Source organism: Malaclemys terrapin, chromosome 2 (assembly GCF_027887155.1).
Source record: "Malaclemys terrapin pileata isolate rMalTer1 chromosome 2, rMalTer1.hap1, whole genome shotgun sequence".
Taxonomy (NCBI): Eukaryota; Metazoa; Chordata; order Testudines; family Emydidae; genus Malaclemys; species Malaclemys terrapin.
Genome location: NC_071506.1, coordinates 184,758,832 through 184,784,448, shown reverse-complemented (window position 1 = coordinate 184,784,448; position 25,617 = coordinate 184,758,832). Strand labels below are relative to the sequence as shown.

The following is a 25,617-nucleotide window of genomic DNA, read 5'->3' as shown; positions in this document are numbered from 1 at the left end:
GGACAGGATTTCAGAAAGTCTAAGAAATAGAAGAGAGCAGAGTCTTTTTAATTTACTGTCATCTAAAACAATAAAAGAAAATGACCCTGGTTTCCCAGGGAACTGAAAGGCAGGTAAATGCCTTTAAAAGCTCCAGTCGGTCAGCTGAGCCACTTCACAAGATGGATCGCCATGAGTATCGAAGTCTGTTAAAGAAAATGTACATGCCTTTTGTGAGAGGTCCTGATGACAGACATGATTTTGCCAGCTTCCAAGAGAAAGACAGTAATTCTTTTCTTAAATTCAATCCTTACAGCCCTCCTGTGGGGCCAGATTACCCTTTATTCCCACACCGGGACAATGTGCCTTTAGCTGATCCCTGCTCAGGATTCATGAGCCCAGGAGCGGATGCTGATTTGCAGCCCTACTGTGGCAGAACCATTGAGTCACTGGTGGATTACAGTGATGTGAAACCTCACCAGCGAGTCCCCCTCCCAGAAAAGACTGCACAGACTACACACACAAGGCATGTGGTCCTGTTGGAGGAGGTGAGCCAGGACAGACGGTGGAACTCCAGGGCAGTGTCAGATGCTTCTATCAGGGCAAGACTTGGAGGTAAAGCACATTATTATTATGTATTAATTGTTAATTGCCAAAAAAAGGATGGTACTGTACAAGACACAAATAAGTAGAGTCTTCTCCCCAAGGAGCTTACAAACTATGAATTTAACAGAATATGTTTGCACTGGATGCTTCCACTGAAACTAGCAACTGGAAAGAAGTAGAACAGTTGGATGATTAATTGATTTAGCTGCAAGCATCAGCCAGGTGCCAAAATAGCAAATTGTAACATACATTGACCGAGCAGAGGTCTTTGGAAATAATTGATGTTTAAAAGAATTCATATTCTGTAAAGAAAGAGTAAAGTAGAATAATTAAAATGAGTCTCTACTGTAATGTGAGCTGATAGAGCAGATTATTTTGGAGAGTAAGCATATCGCCCTGTACACTTCTGTGGCATTTTAATGTTATCTGGCAGATAGTGTTAAGTGATTCATATTTAGGATCTGTTCCACGTCTATCCCCTTGGTAATCATAGAGAGGATCCAACCCTATAGATCTGTCATCATGCCTTAGCAAGAATACACCCTATCCATTTATTTTCAAATCAATGTGTTTTATAGAACAAATTTTCAAACAGCATTCAGCTAGTAAAAAGATGACTCCTGTCAAAGTCGACAGCAACTCTTTCCAGGGCCAACTCTAGGCACCAGCAAACCAAGCACGTACTTGGGGCGGCACATTTTCAGGGGCGGCATTCCAGCCATCTTTTTTTTTTTGCTTCAGGCGGCAAAAGCCTAGAGCCGGCCCTGGCAGCAGCAGCGCGTTATGCGTGGGGGCGCCCTGGAGCTGCTGCGGTTCACACCATGGGGGAGCAGCACCCACACCTTGTGGCTTGGCCGGGCAGGCTCCGAGTGGGGGACACTCGGGCTGGGGGTCGCCCTGTGGGGCGCATGGAGTCACAGGGCGGCCGTCCCCCAGCACCACTGCCGGGCTGGGCGAAGTGGCCCAAGCCGCTCAGGGGCTGCAGCAGGGCGGCCAGAAGCAGCAGAAGCAGTGGGGCCATAGAGGATAGGGCGCTGCCTTGCGGGGCCCGAGTCCCGCTCTCTGGGGCTCCGCTCCCTCTGGGGCTACCCTGCCCCAGCTACTCAGCCCATTGCCAGGGTGGTCCCCTGCCTCTGCCCTCCCAGGTCCCACCGGTCCTGGAGGTGGGAGCCCTGGCTGGAGGGACCCTTGGCTGAGGCACGGCCCAGGAACCCCACTGCTTACCCCAACCCTGCCAGCGCCGGACCGGCTGGTGGTGAGGGGGGAGCGGGCGGAGTCAGTATTGGTGCAGGGGAGAGCCCAGCGCTGGGGCGGCAAGGGTGTGTGGGGGGGGCGGTACTGGTAGGGGGGGAATGAGAGCCCAGGGCTGGGGTGGGGGGGCAGCGAAAATTTTTTTTGCCTGGGGCAGCAAAAAACCTAGAGCCGGCCCTGACTCTTTCATTGACCTTCATAGGAGCAAGGTCAGACTCTTGGTTAATCTTTTAAATGACAGGATGCTGAAAACTTTGGAAATGCAAAAATCTTTATAAGGTGCTTCTGAAGGCAAAATACATTCCCAGCAGTGAGTATTATAGTGAAACCTGTGTTAAGATTAAGCAATTGCCACAATCATTTCTCTAATAGAAATGCTATTTAAATCTAGAACAAAATTTTAAAGGATCGTTGGGAATACCGTAAAGAGGTTTCTGAGATAGGGGAATACCTGTTGGAACCATAAAGAAGCTGCTTGCCCCTTAATCACCATAAAGACTCTGAGTGCCACAAATTGTTACAGTGTTCTTAATCTCTGGATTGTGTCTCTTAGAACTTTTCACTTTAAACCTGAAACTTTAGGCAAAAGAAATATATATTTTTTTAAGATTAAAAGGAATTTGAAAGAGAAACATAACCTTTATAAGGCTCCCAACCCTTTGTTGTTGTTCTGATTTACCACTCAGACTCAATTTTTTAAAGTTTTTACTCTTTTAATATTTCTTTTTTATATATTGTTGTAATCTAGAACTTTGCAGGGGTCAAGGATTGTTAAATGCTAGACTGCTGCTAGCTATGGATAAGTGAAAGAAGGTTGGGGAGACAGCACGCCATGGAGTTGTTATGATTATAGTCTCTCCAGCAGGCAGACAGCAGACTTTGGCAGCTGGAGATGATTTGGAAGGGGTAGAGAATAAATCTAGAACTCTCTGTGGCCAAGTCAATCGTTCAGTACTCAGTCAGAGAAGTGACCTGAAATAGAGGATAGATCTGTGATGCAGGCACAGATCATCGGGCTTTTCTTCAGACACACAGTAGGGCTCAAGTTTTTTCTTGGTTGAAGTCCAGCAAATTCCCATTAATATCAATGGGGCCAGGAATTCACCCTATAGAGTCTGTCTTAGGAAAGAAATCCGTATACACAGCAAAGACCCAAGAACACAGAGAGCTCCAGCAGCAGTATTTTACGGGAGGTTGGACAAAGGTTTACAAACCTAGTTTTTATATTTAGAAGTTTACCTGTGGTGTTGGGGTGGCAGTTGGGAATATACAAATGTAGTTGGCATATAAGGGCATGGCTACACTTGCAGATGTAGAGCGCTTTGAGTTAAACCACCCTTCGTGGAGTGCAGTAGGGAAAGTGCTGTAGTTTGTCCACACTGACAGCTGCCAGCGCACTGGCGTGACCACATTAGCATCTTCTGCAACGGCCACAGAGAGCAGTGCATTGTGGTAGCTATCCCAGCATGCAAGTAGCTGCAGTGTGCTTTTCAAATGGCAGGGGAGAGGGGGTGGAGTGTGACCAGGGAGTGTGTTGTGTGTATGTGGGGGGAGGGGGGAGAGAGTGGGTTTTTGGGGGGCTGAGAGCATGTCAGCATGCTGTCTTGTAAGTTCAGACAGCAGCAGACCTCCCCCCTACTCCCCACCTCTTTCTCTCACACACAGCATTCCACAGTAATGGTTGCTTTGTCTTGGAGCAGATAAGCATGCGGGCTGTTAAACGGAGCTTTCAAAGGGCATATCCAAAGCAATGACAAGAGTGGCCACTTGATTTAAGGGGATTATGTGACGTTTCCGGAGGCTGATCAGAGCACAGTAATGCAACACCTCATTCATACTGATGCTGGGGTGCTCCAGCGGGGGCGCATCAAACGTTATTCTACTCGCCTAGGTGGAGTACCAGGAGCGCTCTAGCCATGGAATCAGAGCGCTCTACGTGCCTTGCCAGTGTGGACGGGTAGTGAGCTAGTGCGCCCGGGGCTCCTTTAATGTGCTGTAACTCACAAGTGTAGCCAAGACCTAAGAAGTGGTGGGATTATAAACTGGTCCTGCTAAGTTTCAACAGGATAGCAAAAGCAAATTCCTCATTTTAGCCTCACAATCCAAAGACCCACCAAGCAAGCCATGGTCATTTCAGCAAGTGATGAGTTAAGTTACAAATTTAGGCCCAGAGACATTCCACGGCTTGGCTATTTGGAGGATGCCTGCTGAAAAAGATGAATCTTGCATTATGACCTGAAGATTGCCAGACATGGGTTTGTGCTGATCTCTGGCAGTAAGGCATTCTACAGCCAAGGGATCCTCACAAAGAACACCATTTTTCATTTCTTGTTGTTCTGGCCTGTTTTTGTATGACAGTCTCTATCCCTGTGCTCACCCCTTTTTCAAGACTATGATAAATTTTGTACAAACTATGTCTTGTAAAATATCACCTGAAAACTCATGATATGCTGATCATTACTGTCCTAGTGGAAAGTGGGCATAAGCTTTCGTGGGTAAAAACCTCACTTCTTTGGATGCATAGAGTGAAAGTTACAGATGCAGGCATTATATACTGACACATGGAGAGCAGGGAGTTACTTCGCAAGTGGAGAACCAGTGTTGACAGAGCCAATTCAATCAGGACGGATGTAGTCCACTCCGAATAATGGATGAGGGGGTGTCAATTCCAGGAGAGGAAAAGCTGCTTCTGTAATGAGCCAGCCACTCCCAGTCCCTATTGAAGCCCAGATTAATGGTGTTAAATTTGCAAATGAATTTTAGTTCTGCTGTTTCTCTTTGAAGTCTGTTTCTGAAGTTTTTTTGTTCAATGATAGTGACTTTTAAATCTGTAATAGAATGACCAGGGAGATTGAAGTGTTCACTTACTGGCTTATGTATGTTACCATTCCTAATGTCCGATTTGTGTCCATTTATTCTTATCCTCTGATCCCACTGAGGAATACCAAAAGAAACTACACCATCTGCTCAAGAAATTCCCAGCTACAGTACGGGAACAAATCTACATGGACACACCCCCAGAACCCCGACCTGGGGTATTCTATCTGCTACCCAAGAGCCATAAACCCGGAAACCCTGGACGCCCCATCATCTCAGGCATTGGCACTCTTACAGCAGGATTATCTGGCTATTTGGACTCTCTCCTCAGACCCTACGCTACCAGCACTCCCAGCTATCTTCGAGACACCACCGACTTCCTGAGGAAACTACAATGCATTGGTGTTCTTCCTGAAAACACCATCCTGGCCACCATGGATGTAGAAGCACTTTACACCAATATTCCACATGAGGATGGACTACAAGCTGTCAGGATCAATATCCCTGATGAGGCCACAGCCTTGTGGCTGAGCTTTGTGACTTTGTCCTCACCCACAACCACTTCAGATTTGGGGACAACTTATACCTTCAAGTCAGTGGCACTGCTATGGGTACCCGCATGGCCCCACATTATACCAACATTTTTATGGTTGACTTAGAACAACGCTTCCTCAGCTCTCGTCCCCCAATGCCCCTCCTCTACTTGCGCTACATTGATGACATCTTCATCATATGGACCCACGGAAAGGAGGCCCTTGAAGAATTCCACCTGGACTTCAACAATTTCCACCCCACCATCAATCTCAGCCTGGACCAGTCCACACAAGAGATCCACTTCCTGGACACTACAGTGCAAATAAGTGATGGTCACATAAACACCACCCTATACCGGAAACCTACTGACCGCTATACGTACCTACATGCCTCCAGCTTCCATCCAAGACACATCACACGATCCATTGTCTACAGCCAAGCCCTAAGATACAACCGAATTTGCTCCAACCCCTCAGACAGAGACAAACACCTTCAAGATCTTTATCAAGCATTCGTAAAACTACAATACCCACCTGAGGAAGTGAGGAAACAGACTGACAGAGCAAGACAGGTACCCAGAAATCACTTACTACAGGACAGGCCCAACAAGAACAATAACAGAACACCATTGGCCATCACATACAGCCCCCAGCTAAAACTTCTCCAGCACATTATCCACGATCTACAACCTATCCTGGAAAATGATCCTTCACTCTCACAGACCTTGGGAGGCAGGCCAGTCCTCGCTTACAGACAACCCCCGAACCTGAAGCAAATACTCAGCAGCAACTACACACCACACCACAGAAACACCAACCCAGGAACCAATCCCTGTAGCAAACCTCGTTGCCTATTCTGTCCCCATATCTACTCTGGCGACACCATCAGAGGACCCAACCACATCAGCCACACCATCAAGGGCTCATTCACCTGCACATCCACTAATGTAATATATGCCATCATGTGCCAGCAATGCCCCTCTGCCATGTACATTGGCCAAACTGGACAGTCCCTCCGCAAAAGAATAAATGAACACAAATCGGACATTAGGAATGGGCCTAAATTTGTAACTTAACTCATCAGTTGTTGAAATGACCATGGCTTGCTTGGTGGGTCTTTGGATTGTGAGGCTAAAATGAGGAATTTGCTTTTGCTATCCTGTTGAAACTTAGCAGAACCAGTTTATAATCCCACCACTTCTTAGATCTTGGCTACACTTGTGAAATACAGCACATTAAAGGAGCCCCGGGCGCACTAGCTCACTACCCGTCCACACTGGCAAGGCACGTAGAGCGCTCTGACTCCATGGCTAGAGCGCTCCTGGTTCTCCACCTGGGCGAGTAGAATAACATTTGATGCGCCCCTGCTGGAGCGCCCCAGCATCAGTATGAACGAGGTGTTGCATTACTGTGCTCTGATCAGCCTCCGGAAACGTCCCATAATCCCCTTAAAGCAAGTGACACTCTTGTCATTGCTTTGGATATGCCCTTTGAAAGCTCCGTTTAACAGCCCGCATGCTTATCTGCTCCAAGACAAAGCAACCATTACTGTGGAATGCTGTGTGTGAGAGAAAGAGGTGGGGAGTAGGGAGGAGGTCTGCTGCTGTCTGAACTTACAAGACAGCATGCTGACATGCTCTCAGCCCCCCAAAAACCCACTCTCCCCCCCCACACACACATACACACAACACACTCCCTGGTCACACTCCACCTCTCTCCCCCGCCATTTGAAAAGCACATTGCAGCCACTTGTATGCTGGGATAGCTACCACAATGCACTGCTCTCTGTGGCCGTTGCAAGAGCTGCTAATGTGGCCACGCCAGTGCGCTGTCAGCTGTCAGTGTGGACAGACTACAGCACTTTTCCTACTGCGCTCCACGAAGGGTGGTTTAACTCAAAGCGCTCTACATCTGCAAGTGTAGCCATGCCCTTATATGCCAACTACATTGGTATATTCCCAACTGCCACCCCAACACCACAGGTAAACTTCTAAATATAAAAACTAGGTTTGTAAACCTTTGTCCAACCTCCCGTAAAATACTGCTGCTGGAGCTCTCTGTGTTCTTGTGTCTTTGCTGTGTATATGGATTTCTTTCCTAAGACAGACTCTATAGGGTGAATTCCTGGCCCCATTGATATTAATGGGAATTTGCTGGACTTCAACCAAGAAAAAACTTGAGCCCTACTGTGTGTCTGAAGAAAAGCCCGATGATCTGTGCCTGCATCACAGATCTATCCTCTATTTCAGGTCACTTCTCTGACTGAGAACTGAACGATTGACTTGGCCACAGAGAGTTCTAGATTTATTCTCTACCCCTTCCAAATCATCTCCAGCTGCCAAAGTCTGCTGTCTGCCAGCTGGAGAGACTATAATCATAACAACTCCATGGCGTGCTGTCTCCCCAACCTTCTTTCACTTATCCATAGCTAGCAACATATATAAGCCAGTAAGTGAACACTTCAATCTCTCTGGTCATTCTATTACAGATTTAAAAGTCACTATCATTGAACAAAAAAACTTCAGAAACAGACTTCAAAGAGAAACAGCAGAACTAAAATACATTTGCAAATTTAACACCATTAATTTGGGCTTGAATAGGGACTGGGAGTGGCTGGCTCATTACAGAAGCAGCTTTTCCTCTCCTGGAATTGACACTTCCTCATCCATTATTGGAAGTGGACTACATCCACCCTGATTGAATTGACCCTGTCAACACTGGTTCTCCACTTGTGAAGTAACTCCCTGCTCTCCATGTGTCAGTATATAATGCCTGCATCTGTAACTTTCACTCTATGCATCCGAAGAAGTGAGGTTTTTACCCACGAAAGCTTATGCCCAAATAAATCTGTTAGTCTTTAAGGTGCCACCAGACTCCTTGTTGTTTTTGTAGATACAGACTAACACGGCTACCCCCTGATCCTAGTGGAAAGTATGAGTCTGGCTATCTGGGATCGGAGGCTCGCTCCCTGCTGCAAAGTACACTTACCCAGAGAGGGGGACTCTATCGAGGGTGACCAGATGTCCTGATTTCATAGGGACAGTCCCAATTTTTGGATCTTTTTCTTATATAGACTCCTGTTACCCCCCACCATCCCCTGTCCTGATTTTTCACACTTGCTGTCTGGTCACCTTAACTCTATAACAGCCCTCTGTGATCTGTAAGGACAGCTGTGGAGTTGGCAGGGGAGGTGACTGTAAGCCATCTTTCCTCTTTCCAGATTCCGAGGCAACTGAAAGCAGAACTTAACCTAAGGGATGGAGCACCCACAGAGAAAAATTAGTGGGTGTTCTGCACCCACCGGCAGCCAAGCTCCCCTTCCTCCCCCCCATCCCACCTCACCTCCTCCCCCCCCCAAGCGCGCCGCATCCCCGCTCCTCCGCCTACCTCCCAGTGTTTCCTGCCGCCAAACAGCTGTTTAGCAGCGCTTAGGACTTTCCACGAGTGAGAGGGGAGGAGCAGGGACACGGCGCACTCAGGGAGGGGCGGGAACTTGGGGAAAAGGGGTGGAATGAGGGGAAGGGAGCGGGACTTGGGGGAAAGGGTGGAATGGGGGCTCGGAAAGGGCAGTGCAGGGGCGGGGCCAGGGCAGGGGTGGGGTCGAGCACCCACCAGGAACAGTGGAAGTCAGCCCCTATGCTACGGGCTGCTCTAAGTGCATTCTGTTTCTGGCCCTAGCCTGCCTCCAGCAGTAGTTTGCTCATTGCTGTTAGGTTAGTAATAAGGCCATTGGGCTCACCTGTAGCGTTCCCTTTCTCTCAGTCATATGAAACTGGAATTTCAGTCTCAGTCCCCTGAAGGGCTCACTTAAGGTCCCTTCACGCTGCTTAGTATGGCCCAAGGATCTAGCCCTAATTGTATACTTCTACTGGAGAAGCTCAGGTTCAGGAAACCTTGTTGGATCCAGTTGTAAAGTGTTATTCAGCTGCATATGCCTAAGACAGCTGTGCGTCTGGCAGGAACACCAGTCTCCATTCAACCATCAGGAATCTGGATCAGTTTTTTGGGAGGCTGGGATAAAATACCTCCTGTTCACAGGAATGAGAAAGACAGCTGGAGATGGTCTGGTCAGGAGCATTTGTGACCCCCACCCCCCACTGGAATCTGAGGCACTCCTAGGAATTGGGGGGGGGGAACAAACACCATAAGAAGATGGGAGAGAGTAAGGGAACACTAGATGTGAGCGTTAGGGTCTTGTTACTGACCTCATCTGTGAGCACAGCGCACCCTATTCCTGCTGTTGTAGAGCTGACTGTGGTTTGCTACACTCTCCTCCCAGCAGGCCTTTGTTCTGCCACTGGGAGGGATCTGCATAAATACCCCACTCTTTGGTGTAAGGTAGACTCAAAGGACCCACCATCATTCCTCCCCTGCCTCTCAAAGAGCAGATGGAAAGGAAGCACTATCACCACTGGCCCTGCCCTGTGCAATGATGTAGATATCTAGCCAGACAAGGTGTTTACCTGCAGTTAAGAAGAAAAGGAAATGGGAACAATTAGAGGCAACAATGTAAACAAAACCAAAAAAGCCCAAAAACATAAAATGAAAACTTTTTTTTAAAAGATCAAGCCTGGCCAATCACTCACCCAAATTACCATAGTTTACATAGTTCACAATCATTTACCTTGTACTGCAGTATAAACAGAGTTAACCAATAATTGAAAAATGCCAGCTGGTACTAACCAAAATAAAATGTTCTTAGCAACATATGTTCTTAAATAATTATCAAGCATGGATTGAAATGTGTAATAGTGTGCTTCCTATTAATCCTGTAAGTAGCTCATCAAGAAAGTACCACATAAAAATCCAAAGTAATCCCTTGCGCTATTAGTAAAACCAATTGTATTTCCTCAAGGGATTTGATTATTATGATTTACAGTTTCATATTTCATTGTGTGATAGTTTTTCACTGGTACCAAGTAACAGAGAAATTCTTTGCGTCTTCAGCAACCCCAGTCCTTCCCTGTTGCTTCTCCTATTGTGAAAGTCTTTACAATTTAAATTACCATTTTTTATTTTTATGTTTCTCTGAAATCATTTTTCAGTGGCTGATCTGTAGCTTCAATTTGTTGGATAGGAGTAGAGAAAGGAGGATAACAGCCACAGGGTATATTTATTTTCAGTTATATAAAGCAGTACAGTACAGTTTACACAGAGATTTAAAAATAAAACATTTATGCTTGATTAAATGATTTACCTCTAGGGCTTCAATCACTTCAACAAGGAGGCATGTGAACAGCATTACCTGCTGTTAGGGTCTGATCCTGCTCCCTTTGACATCAATACCAACACTTCCATTGACTTTGGTGGATGTCCGGTACAGCGCATCACTTTCACAAGAGGATTGCACTGTTGCCAACTCTTGTAACTTTTTGTGACTCTTGCAAAAGGTGTTTTTCATAAAGCCTTAGCTCCTGGTTTTATGTGATTACATAAGAACCACAACTTTCACTTAAAAAAAAAACAAAAAAAAAACAACCAATTGTTTAGTTCTTGTAGTTGTGCAAAAAATCTTGAAACTGTGATCAAATGCACCCTAAAGAGGTTCAGGCTCAGAAAACATCATACAAATAAAATGGACACAAAATGTATTATACACATCATTGATCCCTGTGATGTGATGAGTGAAGGCCAACTTCAAAAAACAAACCAGCTCTGATAGGATCATTAAGTTCTTGGTAAATAAAAGTGTCATGCAACCAAGCTATTGAGTTCCCAACATGGTCCAAAGAGGCCAGACAATGCCATCTTCAATCCTGTAGGATGAGCAAGACCAGGAGGGACATTGGGACCTCCAGACACTTGAGCTCTGGACCAGAATTACTCCAAGTATGCTGAATCTCTCCACAGAAACTAGAAAGAGAGAGAGAGAAAACAGTTAGAAGATTAATTATCCTAACAGCAAAAACCAGATGTGAAAATAGCAAATTATAACATACAGCAGAGATCTCTGAAAGTGTGTGTTCAATTTAGGGTGACCAGATGTCTCAGTTTTATAGGGACAGTCCTGATTTTGGGGTCTTTTCTTATATAGGCTCCTATTACCCCCCGTTCCCATTTTTCACATTTGCTGTCTGGTCACCCTAGTTCAATTAGTAAAGCAAATGTAACATTAGAACTATCTGTGTCTTCTGTATAAGACATGCAGGCAGCACAGCTATCATATTTACTTTATATATACAGCATGAGGAATAGTGCTCACAGCCTTTGGCACCAAATCTACGTTCTTTAACCAAAGAGCTGAAGGAACAATGTTTTAGCATAACCAGAGACAGTGCCTATGTGTATATAAGCAGGACTGCTTCTCTGCAGTAGAGGGCAGTAGTATGCATACATGTACCAATTAATTACAGCATTACAGGAATAAAACTATTCAGAGCAAGGTTCCTACATGAGTGTGTTGAATTTACTGGTCCCAACTAGCCTTTGAAATTCACAACACGCTGAGGCAAATGGGGATGACTTTCACTGTGCTATAGTAATGTCCACATGGGATGTTGCTGTGCAGCAAGCTGGAGTGTTGTAGATTCGTACCCTGGCTTGCTGTGCAGTAGCTCACTATATAGATAACTTCCTAGTGAAGTTTTACCATAATTGCTGATTTGGATAGTTTTCCTGTATATGTTATATAAGATAGCTTCATTTTCATTGATGATACATTGCATTTTGTTAAGTAGGGCCAAATCACAGCAGATGAAATGCTAATTATTGTTTCTTTCAGCTGCATTTTACTTGAATTTATTTTGCTGAAAGCCTGTAAGTAACTCTCTCTAAAGAGTCAGGAATGGGTAAATATATATCGATGTACTGTATTATAATCTTGCTGGTAATGTACAAACTATTTCATTTCATTTGTTTAATTTTTGTTAAAGAAATTAAGTAGAGCTGTAGAATGAATAGCACAATACCAAGTCTTTTCTTTCAGGTTGGACAAGTCCAATGAAAGTTACTCCTGCTTCATCTAAACAAAGAGATTCTTTTCAAATTCATAGCTTTGCATTTCATGTGGACCCAAAACTTAAGGTAGTGTGTCTGGTACTGTTTGTTTCAATGATTATACAAGCCTGGATGACAGAACAGACTTTTAAATCTGCAAACTTCTAGTCTTCAGAGCTATAGTGGTCAATGTTCAAAATCAACTTTTGCCAACACTTATCATGCAGTGGTATAATCTAGGATTCTATATTCTTTTCCTAGTCTAATTACAGTGAAATAAGCATAGTATCCTGTTGACATACTCACTTTGTAATATTGACCACTGGCCCTGATTTTTTTTTAAATCTTCTTTTTTATCACAAACCATGAATGAATGCTTAAAAGTAAGATTCATGCTGGTGAGATGATTTCATCAACTACATGCAGCCATGATCTTTGACTGAGGTTTCTAAGTGCTGCTATAAGCTAAATAATTATAATATACAGAAGGCATATATACTTATGCGCCCACACCACACACAGAGCTGATGCAGATTTCCAGAATTTACATCATGTGATACAATTGAAATTAAAATAAGCATACCCTGTTTATATCAGTTACTTCCCCTTTAGTCTTTCGCATCAAACAGTTAACTTCCAACAGTACAATTCTATAGTGAAAAGTCTAGTGGTCCTTCATCCTTCCACATCAAGGCCCTGATCTTATTTGAAATCAATGAGACTATTCACATGCTTATAGTTACACACATGCTTAAGTACTTTGCTGGATTGTGGCCCAAGAACATAATTTTTTCTGGTAGCAACCAACATACACTATAATAGGCATGTCTCAGGGGCTGAGAAAGGTAAGTTTGCACTGCCATTCCTAAAGAACGTTAGAAGTGGAGTCAGCTGGTACATTTCAAATGATTAAAGAGATGAGCTGAGTGAGAACATTGAATCAGAAATATCAATAAAACACACAGGAAGCAGAGCCAAATAAAGAGGCATTTTGCATAGCCTTGTGTGGTGCAAGTGGGATCGTTTATGAAGAATGTGAAACTACTTGTTTCACATTTTGATATTAATAAATGTCTACAGAAAGAGACCACAAATCCTGCTCAGCTCATCTTTAAAAAAAGTTCAGAATCTTATGAGTGTTCATGAGTTTCCCAAAACTAATTTGGGCATCCTGCCATATGCTCTCTCTCATATTATGTTCTCTCTAGAAATCAAGTGATCCTCCTTCTGCAAGTTGGCGAGAAGAAAAAGCAAGGGACTATTTCTACATCTCAAGTACCCAAAAGTAAGCAACTGTTTCTATCAAGAAGAGATTTTTTTGTTACTTCATATTTATCCACCTTCTTCCTCTATTCATCTTTCAGTAGCTGTACATTTAAGAAATTCATTCAGTTTTTCCTACAACCCTAAACTGCAGATGTTGGAAGGAGTAGTTACAATACATGCAGAAATTCAAAACTAGCAGCAGGCAGGGTATATGCGGACAATGCTCTCTATTCCTTTTATATTTCAATTAGGGAAGGCTTTGAATAACTGCTGCCAGTGAATCTATGTCAGGTGTCCCTATTCCTCAACACCGTTTATGGGGCAATTTCATTACAAATTGTGTATTTAGACTTTTCCTTTCTCACGAAAAGAAATGCTCATATTTATTTCTCCCATTGCCTTTGTTTGTCACAGAGTTGTTTATTTCCACCCAAATTTTCTGATTAAAATTTGGAGAGTTTAAAATAGGGCCCTATGAAATCTGCGTTAACAAGAATATGGATGGAATCGCGGAATCAAAACAATAACACGGAATCCAAGCTCTCCCCAGCACTAGGACTGCAGGAGCAGACGGGCAGCAGGGCTAAGCCATGTGCAGCCACTGGAGATAAGAGACCAACGGGGTGGGGTGGCGTGTGTGCAGGGGGCTAGGAACGCAGGAGGTGTGGGGGGGAGGTGCAGAGGGCATGGGGAGGGAGTGCAGGGGGCTAGGGCCACGAGGAAGTGCAGGGGCTAGGGAGAAGGGCTCGCGTCTGGGATTTAAGGGCAGCTTCTGAGAACTCAGTTCCTTGCGGTGTCATTTTCATGTCAGGAGCTGATATGCTCCTCTGGGACATTGGCATCACATTAAGGGAGAAGTTGAAATTCCCATGGGGCGCTGTGTCAATAAAAGTATTCAGTGCCCAAGCAAGCACAGATTCATTTGAAAGAACTTCTTCATGCTCCTTTATGTGGTATCAGTGTCCCCCTTCTCAAAGACCCACAAAAGGAGAACGCATATATATGTGTTATGAAGGGACGAGTGCCTAAAGTAGCAGAGGTGGTCCTACCTTATGTCTTCTTCCCTGTCAGCTCTGTAGCCAGAGAGAGGAGCTTTAGTAAATATTAAAATCTACTTGTTGGCAAGAGGGTATCAGTTTCTGAGGAAAACACTAACAGGCTAACCATAACGAATCACAATGGAGATGTCTGCCAGATATGGCAAAAATAATTACATTGAAGTTTGTCACTTTGTATTGCTACTCAGCAATAAACTATTGATTTGATAGTTTGAAATTATTTAATCACATTTGAAATTAATTGAAGCATTCCTTCAGAATGTAGGAAGCTTGAAAGTACCCAGTTTAATTTAAAAGGCAACAATGAATGCTAACGATGAACTATTTTATGTTTAGTGCGTTATTTTTTTATATTTTAATTATTCAAATATTAATTCAGTTAAATCGATACTGTAAGAGGCTGTTCTGCGGACTTCTTGTGTTACTGTTCAATAATGTCAGTTTGGTCATATTACCGAGAGCTACTTTTAAAAGTGATTTAGAATGTGTTACTTTCACTATATATTTGTTGCAATTGTAGGATTTTTTTTGATAAAATCAGTTTTTCCTATTGCAATCCAATTCTGAACATTTTTGTGCATTTATAGGAAGGCTACTTAATTGTTGTCAATGTATCACAAATTTTTGATTAAAAATTACAAAGAAATAACTTTTTTTTTAAATGGAAACAAACACAATCAGAAAATAATAAATCTGAAAATCTACAATAATAAATTGAATTTCATAGGGCCTTACTTAAAAGAAGCATCCATTTTGGTCATAAATTTATATGATAGAACAATACTTCATAGCTCATCTTAGATGTGCTGGTACTAGAGGCTTTGCTGTCCCTTTCACTAGCAGTTACTTAATCATATTATAAACTCTTTAATGTCTTCTAACCTTGTAAACAACTGTCCTCCCTGGAGTGAGTGTATTATCATTTTTGCTTAACGTAATGGGCTAATAGCAAGTTGCGTATGTCTTTATTCTATGCTGAAAATCTAACACAAATGTTCCACAAATCCTGGCAGCCAGAACAGAATTCCATGGACCACGCTGATGGGATACACAGATGGGTTTGTATAATGTTGCTTGAAAAGAAACAACATGCTATCCCAACTAGGACATGCTTCTTGTCCATAGTTTTCTCTGAAAAATGTAGCTAATGATGATTTACACTTACATGCACATTTTAATCTGTGGATGTAAAGATGCATGACAAAGGTGGGCATATAGGAATAGCACCACCTTCCTAAAAGCTTACCCAAACACCTAGATCTGATTCTTTAGGAAATGTTCCAAGGCCTTCCTCTTTAGAAAACCTTTCCATCATAAATGATACAATTCAACACCCCATTTATGGCAAAACCTCTGCTAATTCTCCAGCTTCTCCTCCCTCCCGCCCAAAAACCCTAACCCAAGCAGAGTTTTGACACCAAAAAGAGAGATGTGCCAGAGATTCCATGAAATCCATTAGAGATTTTGCTATTCCTGTTTTTTACATGGAAGGTGCGCATATACTATGGTGGTGGACGACAGTCTAAAACCTTAAGATAGATAGGTACTTTTTTTTTTTCCCCAGAGAGGCACTGTGGCTTAGTAGATGAGATTCTGCACTGTCATCTGAGACCTGTATTCTACTCCCAAACTCTGCCACCGACTTCATCCAATCTTGGGCCTCCTCTGTGGTCCTTATTTACTCCATTTGCAAGATGAGGAGATATGGTATTTGCCTTTTGTAAAGGAGAGGTGGGAAGTGTGGAGCCTGCTAAGGGCATTCAGTGGAAGAGAAGATCTCCTGGCTTTTAACTCAATGCTCCTTCCCATAAACTAAGGGGTATTTTGGTAAGACAAGTATGGCCACTTTAACTAGCTTTAGTGACTCACAGTGTGCCAAAAATTCCTCTCCCAGGAGGCAAGTTTTTGTCATTCATTCTCTTTCACTGAGTATCAAGGAAAAAAAATCACTCTTTCTCTGCAGTTTCCTGAAATATGTTCTCATGTGCAGATCCAATATGTTAGCAGACTATTAGGAGATTGCATTACAAAATCTAATCCTCACATGCAAAGTACATTTTAATCCCCTAGTTATACATGTCACACCATGCATCACTTATAATGACTGTTTTAAATATGTTCCTTTTCTTCTTCTTTTTATTAATGGTCTAGAGCTTATGAAGAAGTTCCTTGGGATAAGATATTACCACCCAAAATCCCACAGCCAGAGTCAACAGTAGAAATGATGGCTGATCCCATCTCCCAGTGTTTTACAATAAAGAGATACAATCCTGCGCCAGAAATAAGCCAAGTCAGTGAACCTTTTTTTTAAATAACAGTTTGTGGTTTTTGCTAATGAAATACAGCACAAAGTATGGCCTCAGGTCACATTAACCTTTCAGAAATAGGCCCAAACCAATACCCTATATCCAAACATCCCCATAGTTTGGGAAAGTCCAAAACTGGATTGTGACTTGATGGCTAAAGCCTATCTTTTGTTTTGTTACTTAGTATGTGACAAAGAAAGGGGTTAGTAAATGAGTCAGTTCATGAGAATTCAAGGATGTGAAACTGGAGCATTTACAAGCCACAAAAGCCATTTACTGCAAATCCAATGCCCACTGAAGTCATTCAGAACCTTTTCTTTAGAGCTGGGTGGAAATGGGCAATTTTCCATTAAAAATATCAGTGAAAATGGGGAAAAAATAGTTTTAGTTTAAATTTTCTACAAAAAGTTTTGACTTTCCATTATTTCAATCGAAAACATTTTTTATTTTTTTTGGTTTGGAAATGCTGTTGTGGTTTTGCCGTGTTGATGGTTAGTTAAAATTACATGTGCTCTAATTCTCCTCTATAACTTGGACCCTCTCACTGTACTACATCTTCCGAGATGCACCAGAGTCTCTCCTCCAGGTTGTTATGCCTCAGGCATCACTCACCATGGTGCATTATGGGAGATGTAGTCTGAACAAGGAGCCCATCCCATAAAAAAGAATTTTTGACCAGACTTCCTTTTTATTGATTTCAGCATGCGTTGGATCAGGCCCATAGTTTTACCTCACCTATATTTTTAAGAAATATTAACTGTAACATAATATTAAAACATATAGTCCCCTTTATTAGAGTGAGACAGGATTGGATTGCTTAGGGGATTGATAATGAAATATAGAGACTTTCACCATTGTGGTCCCACTCTAAATGTGGTGAAGAAATTATCTCCTCTGATTACCGCTAAAAGGCCTGTTTGAACTGGGTCTCCATCTAGTTCCCAGTGGCCAAATGTTCAAGTGACAAAAAATGCCATCACAATTTATTCTAATTGGCTCCATTAGCAGCCAACAGAGGCCAAGTTTTGAATTGGCATGAGTGTAAGCTATTCTCTCATCCCGTCAGGACAAGATTGAGGCACTTTCAGGGGTACAGTGTGGGAAATTTCCTCCCTCTGCTTTACACACAAAACCTGTAGCTTATTTACCTCGCAAGTCAAGTAGATTGCATGCAAATACGTCACAAATCAGAAGACAAAGTGCCATGAGGCATGCATCAGGCTGCTTAGAAAATCAGTACCAAAACTATGGGATTAATGCTCACAAATGCAAGGATGTTTCCTTTAGTTTTCAAAAGTAAAAAGCAGGGTCACAGTATTCATAGAGCAGACTCTGCCACTTGACTCAGAAAGCAGCACTTCAGCTGGCTTCACAGGGACTGGCTTCTTTTTTCTCTTTTCTAAATCGTTAAAAAATGTGTCCTAAGGTCACTGCTATACTATCTAGAAATTGCCTGAGGACAGAGGAGTTTATTTGTTATAACCTAAATCACTGACTCTTTCGAGGGAAAAGTGCATGAGAAACACAGTTCATTTTGGACTCTTCCTGTCAGGAATTAGGGCCTGCAGCAGAGCTAGTCTCCTTGAAGCCTGATCAGTGCAACTGGCCTGCAGCAAACTGCCTGATTAGCCATGCAACCTGACTGGCTGCAGAGGCCAACAGGCTGGCTCTTAGGCCAGCAGCAGCCACAGCTTGTTGTCTTCTCAATACTCCTGCCCACCACTGTGTCTGCTCCTGTGTTACCTTGTTCCTGCTGCTCCTGCCTTGCACCCAGCCTTGCCTCTGTCCTTCCCCTGCCTTGAGCCTCTCCTGGCCTGATACCCTGCTTGCTCCAGTTCCTGACCTCCAGTTTGACCCTTGGCTTTGGCTCCTGATGACAGACTATGGCTCTGACCCTGGCCACTAGGCTAGACTGCCCTCATCCCAGTTGGCTGACACGTCCAATATGTTAACAACTTGATCTGTTTTCCATTCAATTTAGTCAGGTCTCTCTCTCTCTCAAAAAAAGAGGATTCAAAACTTCATATCATTTGGTCTAGACTCTACACTACGTTTTGGTTGTCTAATTAAGATATTTTGGAAACTAAAGCCCAGTCCTGCAATTGGATCTGCACAGGCCAGCAGATCTGATTGCAGGATTGGCACATAAAAATATATCGGGCTTACCTAATTAAATGATATTGTGTTACACAGAGTTCATGTTTCAAGAAATGTTCTGATTGTGATTCTAGGTTGTTGGGGGCCTCTGGGACAGATTTCAAACAAGATCTTTTACTTCACCACAAAAACCAATTGATTTGTAAGTTTCTTTTTTATATTTTTACATTTTTATTGTCTTTTAATCATCATGGTTCCTTTATGGATCTCTCTGTGTATGGTATAGTTCTTTTTTCAAATATAGTTACACAGATGTCATCTGAGCTTGCAGTGATTGTACATTTCACCAACATACTGTAATCAGAAAGGTTAAAGATATTCCATTAATAATTTTATTGAAAATTATATCTGAGATCAGGCTTCCTGTGGGAGGATTAGACATGAAAATGTGACTAGAGAGGTTCCCAGTAGCTAGTTACTGTATAATAGTTGCACCTCTGACTTTTTCATTGACAGGTGCGTTTTTATTGTAGAGATTTTACAAATAGCATATATTTACAAAATCCAAGACTTTGTCCTTTTTTGTAGTGTTAGAAATGATCTCAGAATGCATTTCAACTGAACAGTAGGGGAAGAAAGGGAAAGATTAATAGGGACTCAGAGGGTGAGTCAGGGACAGGTAAAGAGAGGATGGGAGGTGAGCCAGGGACAGATTAAATAGAAGACAGTAAGGTGAGGCCGGGAGGGGAAAAGACAGGTTGGCAGATTGAGAAGGGAAGGACAGCAAAGCCCTAATGTGTTGGATCAGAACAAGAAGGACAGAGTAAGAGAGAAAGAGCAAATTCAAGCCTGATGTTAAATTGATATATCTCTCATTGAAGTCCATGGGATTTGAGCTTCCTTCTGAAGAGCAGCTCAGTTTTTAAAAAGCTTTGCCACACCGTGACTAAAGCAGCAATTACACTGGTCTACAATTTTTGAGAAGTCGTCTGCTTCAGAGATAAAATGTGCTATTTATTATGTATTTTGATGTGCTGAATTCAAGTATGACAATTAAAACAACTGATTGGCTACTGTTTCTAAGATATTTAAGTTTTTACATTTTATGTCTATGTATATTGTGTAGATAGTAGAGTTTTAATCATAAATTGTAAACCTAGGTCTTTTCATGTGTTTATGGTTGCTTTACATGATAATATTTCACCTGTCCTGTTTATGTAACACTTTAAAAATCAGCAAGAGGGTTATATAAATAAAATTTATTATGAAACAAAGGCAAAAAACTATTATGTACATAGTTTAGTCCTATTCAGTGTCTACAAGAGACAAGCCAAGAAGCACCGAGTATACATTAAATGGAGCATCTCTTGTCACTGTCCAGCAATAGTCTGCAAGCATGGATGGGCTCCATTTGCCCTGATAGCATTTCTCCATTGTTGCAATGTCCTGGTGAAATCGCTCGCCGTGCTCGTCGCTCACTGCTCTGCAGTTCGGTGGAAAAAAATCTAGATAAGAGTGCAAAAAATGTATCTTTAGTGACATGTTGCAACCAAGGCTTTTGTATGCCTTGAGGAGGTTTTCCACCAACAACCTGTAGTTGTCTATCTTGTTGTTTCCGAGAAAATTGATTGCCACTAACTGGAAGGCTTTCCATGCCATCTTTTCCTTGCCACGCAGTGCATGGTCAAATGCATCATCTCGAAGAAGTTCACGAATCTGAGGACCAACAAAGACACCTTCCTTTATCTTAGCTTCACTTAACCTTGGAAATTTTCCACGGAGGTACTTGAGACTCTCTGCTGAGGGGGACGGAGGCGCCCATCTGTCGCCCTGACATTTCATCTCGGGAGGTATGCTGCCTGCTGGGAGCCCGTATCTGAGACGTTACGGAGGCATTGTCGAGGATTATGCAGCCCTCTGACTACTACCCCATGCTACTCATCCATGTGGGCACAAATGATACTGCGCGGTGTGACACTGAGCGGATCAAGAGTGACTGCAGGGCTCTGGGAGTACGGGTGAAGGAGTTTGGAGCGCAGGTGGTATTCTCTTCAATTCTTCCTGTCAAAGATAGGGGCCTGGGCAGAGAAAAGATGCATCATGGAGGTGAATGTCTGGCTGCGAAGATGGTGTCGCCAGGAGGGCTTTGGCTTCCTAGACCACGGGATGCTATTCGAGGAAGGACTGCTAGGCAGAGATGGCATTCACCTTTCAAGGAGGGGAAAGACCCTATTTGGACACAGACTGGCTAACCTAGTGAGGAGGGCTTTAAACTAGGTTCGACGGGGACAGGTGAGCAAAGCCCACAGGTACGTGGGGAACATGGAGACCGAGGAGATGGGTCGGAAACGAGAGGGAGTGTGGGCTATATTGTCAGAGAGAAAGGAGGGTCAGGACAAAACTGGGAGGAAAGATCAAACCAGTATCTTAGATGCCTATATACAAATGCGAGAAGTATGGGGAATAAGCAGGAAGAACTGGAAGTGCTAATAAATAAATACAACTATGACATTGTTGGCATCACTGAAACTTGGTGGGATAATACACATGATTGGAATGTTGGTGTGGATGGGTACAGCTTGCTCAGGAAGGATAGACAGGGGAAAAAGGGAGGAGGTGTTGCCTTATATATTAAAAATGTACACACTTGGACTGAGGTAGAGATGGACATAGGAGACGGAAGTGTTGAGAGTCTCTGGGTTAGGCTAAAAGGGGTAAAAAACAAGGGAGATGTCATGCTAGGAGTCTACTACAGGCCACCTAACTAGGTGGAAGAGGTGGATGAGGCTTTTTTTAAGCAACTAACAAAATCATCCAAAGCCCAAGATTTGGTGGTGATGGGGGACTTCAACTATCTGGATATATGTTGGGAAAATAACACAGCGGGGCACAGACTATCCAACAAATTCTTGGACTGCATTGCAGACAACTTTTTATTTCAGAAGGTTGAAAAAGCTACTGGGGGGAAGCTGTTCTAGACTTGATTTTAACAAATAGGGAGGAACTCGTTGAGAATTTGAAAGTAGAAGGCAGCCTGGGTGAAAGTGATCATGAAATCATAGAGTTTGCAATTCTAAGGAAGGGTAGAAGGGAGAACAGCAAAATAGAGACAATGGATTTCAGGAAGGCAGATTTTGGTAAGCTCAGAGAGCTGATAGGTAAGGTCCCATGGGAATCAAGACTGAGGGGAAAAACAACTGAGGAGAGTTGGCAGTTTTTCAAAGGGACACGATTAAGGGCCCAAAAGCAAGCTATTCCGCTGGTTAGGAAAGATAGAAAATGTGGCAAAAGACCACCTTGGCTTAACCACGAGATCTTGCACGATCTAAAAAATAAAAAGGAGTCATATAAAAAATGGAAACTAGGACAGATTACAAAGGATGAATATAGGCACCCAACACAGGAATGCAGGGGCAAGATTAGAAAGGCAAAGGCACAAAATGTGCTCAAACTAGCTACGGGAATAAAGGGAAACAAGAAGACTTTTTATCAATACATTAGAAGCAAGAGGAAGACCAAAGACAGGGTAGGCCCACTGCTTAGTGAAGAGGGAGAAACAGTAACAGGAAACTTGGAAATGGCAGAGATGCTTAATGACTTCTTTGTTTCGGTCTTCACCGAGAAGTCTGAAGGAATGCCTAACATAGTGAATGCTAATGGGAAGGGGGTAGGTTGAGCAGATAAAATAAAAAAAGAACAAGTTAAAAATCACTTAGAAAAGTTAGATGCCTGCAAGTCACCAGGGCCTGATGAAATGCATCCTAGAATACTCAAGGAGCTAATAGAGGAGGTATCTGAGCCTCTAGCTATTATCTTTGGAAAATCATGGGAGACAGGAGAGATTCCAGAAGACTGGAAAAGGCCAAATATAGTGCCCATCTATAAAAAGGGAAATAAAAACAACCCAGGAAACTACAGACCAGTTAGTTTAACTTCTGTGCCAGGGAAGATAATGGAGCAAGTAATTAAGGAAATCATCTGCAAACACTTGGAAGGTGGTAAGGTGATAGGGAACAGCCAGCATGGATTTGTAAAGAACAAATCATGTCAAACCAATCTGATAGCTTTCTTTGATAGGATAACGAGGCTTGTGGATAAGGGTGAAGCTGTGGATGTGGTATACCTAGACTTTAGTAAGGCATTTGATACGGTCTCGCATGATATTCTTATCGATAAACTAGGCAAATACAATTTAGATGGGGCTACTATAAGGTGGGTGCATAATTGGCTGGATAACCGTACTCAGAGAGTTGTTATTAATGGATCCCAATCCTGCTGGAAAGGCATAATGAGTGGGGTACCGCAGGGGTCTGTTTTGGGACCAGCTCTGTTCAATATCTTCATCAACGACTTAGATATTGGCATAGAAAGTACGCTTATTAAGTTTGCGGATGATACCAAACAGGGAGGGATTGCAACTGCTTTGAAGGACAGGGTCATAATTCAAAATGTTCTGGACAAATTGGAGAAATGGTCTGAGTTAAACAGGATGAAGTTTAACAAAGACAAATGCAAAGTGCTCCACTTAGGAAGAAAAAATCAGTTTCACACATACAGAATGGGAAGGAGTACGGCAGAAAGGGATCTAGGGGTTATATGAGTCAACAGTGTGATGCTGTTGCAAAAAAAGCAAACATGATTCTGGGATGTATTAACAGGTGTGTTGTGAGCAAGACACGAGAAGTCATTCTTCCGCTCTACTCTGCTCTGGTTAGGCCTCAGCTGGAGTATTGTGTCCAGTTCTGGGCACCGCATTTTAAAAAAGATGTGGAGAAATTGGAAAGGGTCCAGAGAAGAGCAACAAGAATGATTAAAGGTCTTGAGAACATGACCTATGAAGGAAGGCTGAAGGAATAGGGTTTGTTTAGTTTGGAAAAGAGAAGACTGAGAGGGGACATGATAGCAGTTTTCAGGTATCTAAAAGGGTGTCATAAGGAGGAGGGAGAAAACTTGTTTACCTTAGCCACTAAGGATAGAACAAGAAGCAATGGGTTTAAACTGCAGCAAGGGAGGTCTAGGTTGGACATTAGGAAAAAGTTCCTAACTGTCAGGGTGGTTAAACACTGGAATAAATTGCCTAGGGAGGTTGTGGAATCTCCATCTCTGGAGATATTTAAGAGTAGGTTAGATAAATGTCTATCAGGGATGGTCTAGACAGTATTTGGTCCTGCCATGCGGGCAGGGGACTGGACTCGATGACCTCTCGAGGTCCCTTCCAGTCCTAGAATCTATGAATCTATGAAAGCTGCTTGTGTTTTGTCAATGGCCTTGACAAAGTTCTTCATCAGACCCAGCTTGATGTGTAAGGGTGGTAACAAAATCTTCCTTGATTCAAAAAGTGGTGGATGCTGAACACTTTTCCTCCCAGGCTCCAATGACTGTTAGAGTGGCCAATCTTTCTTGATGTAGTGGGACTCTCTTGCACAACTATCCCATTCACAGAGAAAACAGCAGTACTTTGTGTATCCAGTCTGCAGACCAAGCAAGAGAGCAACAACCTTCAAATCGCCACAAAGCTGCCACTGATGTTGGTCATAGTTTATGCACCTCAAAAGTTGTTTCATGTTGTCATAAGTTTCCTTCATATGGACTGCATGACCAACTGGAATTGATGGCAAAACATTGCCATTATGCAGTAAAACAGCTTTAAGACTCGTCTTCGATGAATCAATGAACAGTCTCCACTCATCTGGATCGTGAACGATGTTGAGGGCTGCCATCACACCATCGATGTTGTTGCAGGCTACAAGATCACCTTCCATGAAGAAGAATGGGATAAGTCCTTTTGATGGTCACGGAACATGGAAACCCTAACATCACCTGCCAGGAGATTCCACTGCTGTAGTCTGGAGCCCAACAGCTCTGCCTGACTCTTGGGTAGTTCCAAATCCCTGACAAGGTCATTCAGTTCACCTTGTGTTATGAGGTGTGGTTCAGAGGAGGAGGATGGGAGAAAATGTGGTCCTGTGACATTGATGGTTCAGGACCAGAAGTTTCATCCTCTTCCTCATCTGACTCAAGTGAGAATGATTCTGGTGCATCAGGAACCGGCAGTCCTTCTCCGTGGGGTACTGGGCATATAGCTGATGGAATGTTTGGATAATGCACAGTCCACTTTTTCTTCTTTGACACACCTTTCCCAACTGGAGGCACCGTGCAGAAGTAACAATTGCTGGTATGATCTGTTGGCTCTCTCCAAATCATTGGCACTGCAAAAGGCATAGATTTCCTTTTCCTGTTCAACCACTGGTGAAGATTTGTTGCACAAGTGTTGCAGCATATGTGTGGGGCCCACCTCTTGTCCTGATCTCCAATTTTGCAGCCAAAATAAAGGTCATAGGCTTTCTTAACCATAGTGGTTATACTGCGCTTTTGTGATGCAAAAATCACTTCACCACAAACATAGCAGAAGTTATCTGCACTGTTCACACAAGTACCAGGCATCTCTGCTCGCTTTGGCTAAACAGAAATGTGTCCCTTTGCAAAATCAAACACTGACAAATAAGAGAGCACGACACTGTATGATTTCTAGAGCTGATATAGGGCAATTTGTTCAGCAGAGTGATGTAAGCTTCATTATGATTGCATCATCCATGACTTCTAGGAATAACATGATGCAATTCAGATCATGTGTGACGCAATACCAGCTTCAGATTGTATCATCCATTGTTTTGCCTAAAAAGCAAGTACTGTCCAAAGCCAGTCATAGATTTATTCATAGATCCAGTCAAAGATGTATTTTAGTCATTTCTGGTTTAAATTGAGATT

At 43.0% G+C, this 25,617-nt stretch overlaps 1 protein-coding gene across 1 annotated transcript in view; it reads left to right on the top strand.

Moving 5' to 3' along the window:
• Positions 1–80: 80 nt before the first annotated feature.
• SPATA48 (spermatogenesis associated 48) overlaps positions 81–25,617 on the top strand; it is a 48,548-nt gene continuing 23,011 nt past the window's right edge. The window contains exons 1-5 of the mRNA XM_054020009.1: positions 81–594; positions 12,112–12,209; positions 13,331–13,407; positions 16,598–16,736; positions 18,984–19,051. Of these exons, the coding sequence (XP_053875984.1) occupies positions 81–594; positions 12,112–12,209; positions 13,331–13,407; positions 16,598–16,736; positions 18,984–19,051 (896 nt within the window). The remainder of the gene's footprint in view (positions 595–12,111; positions 12,210–13,330; positions 13,408–16,597; positions 16,737–18,983; positions 19,052–25,617) is intronic.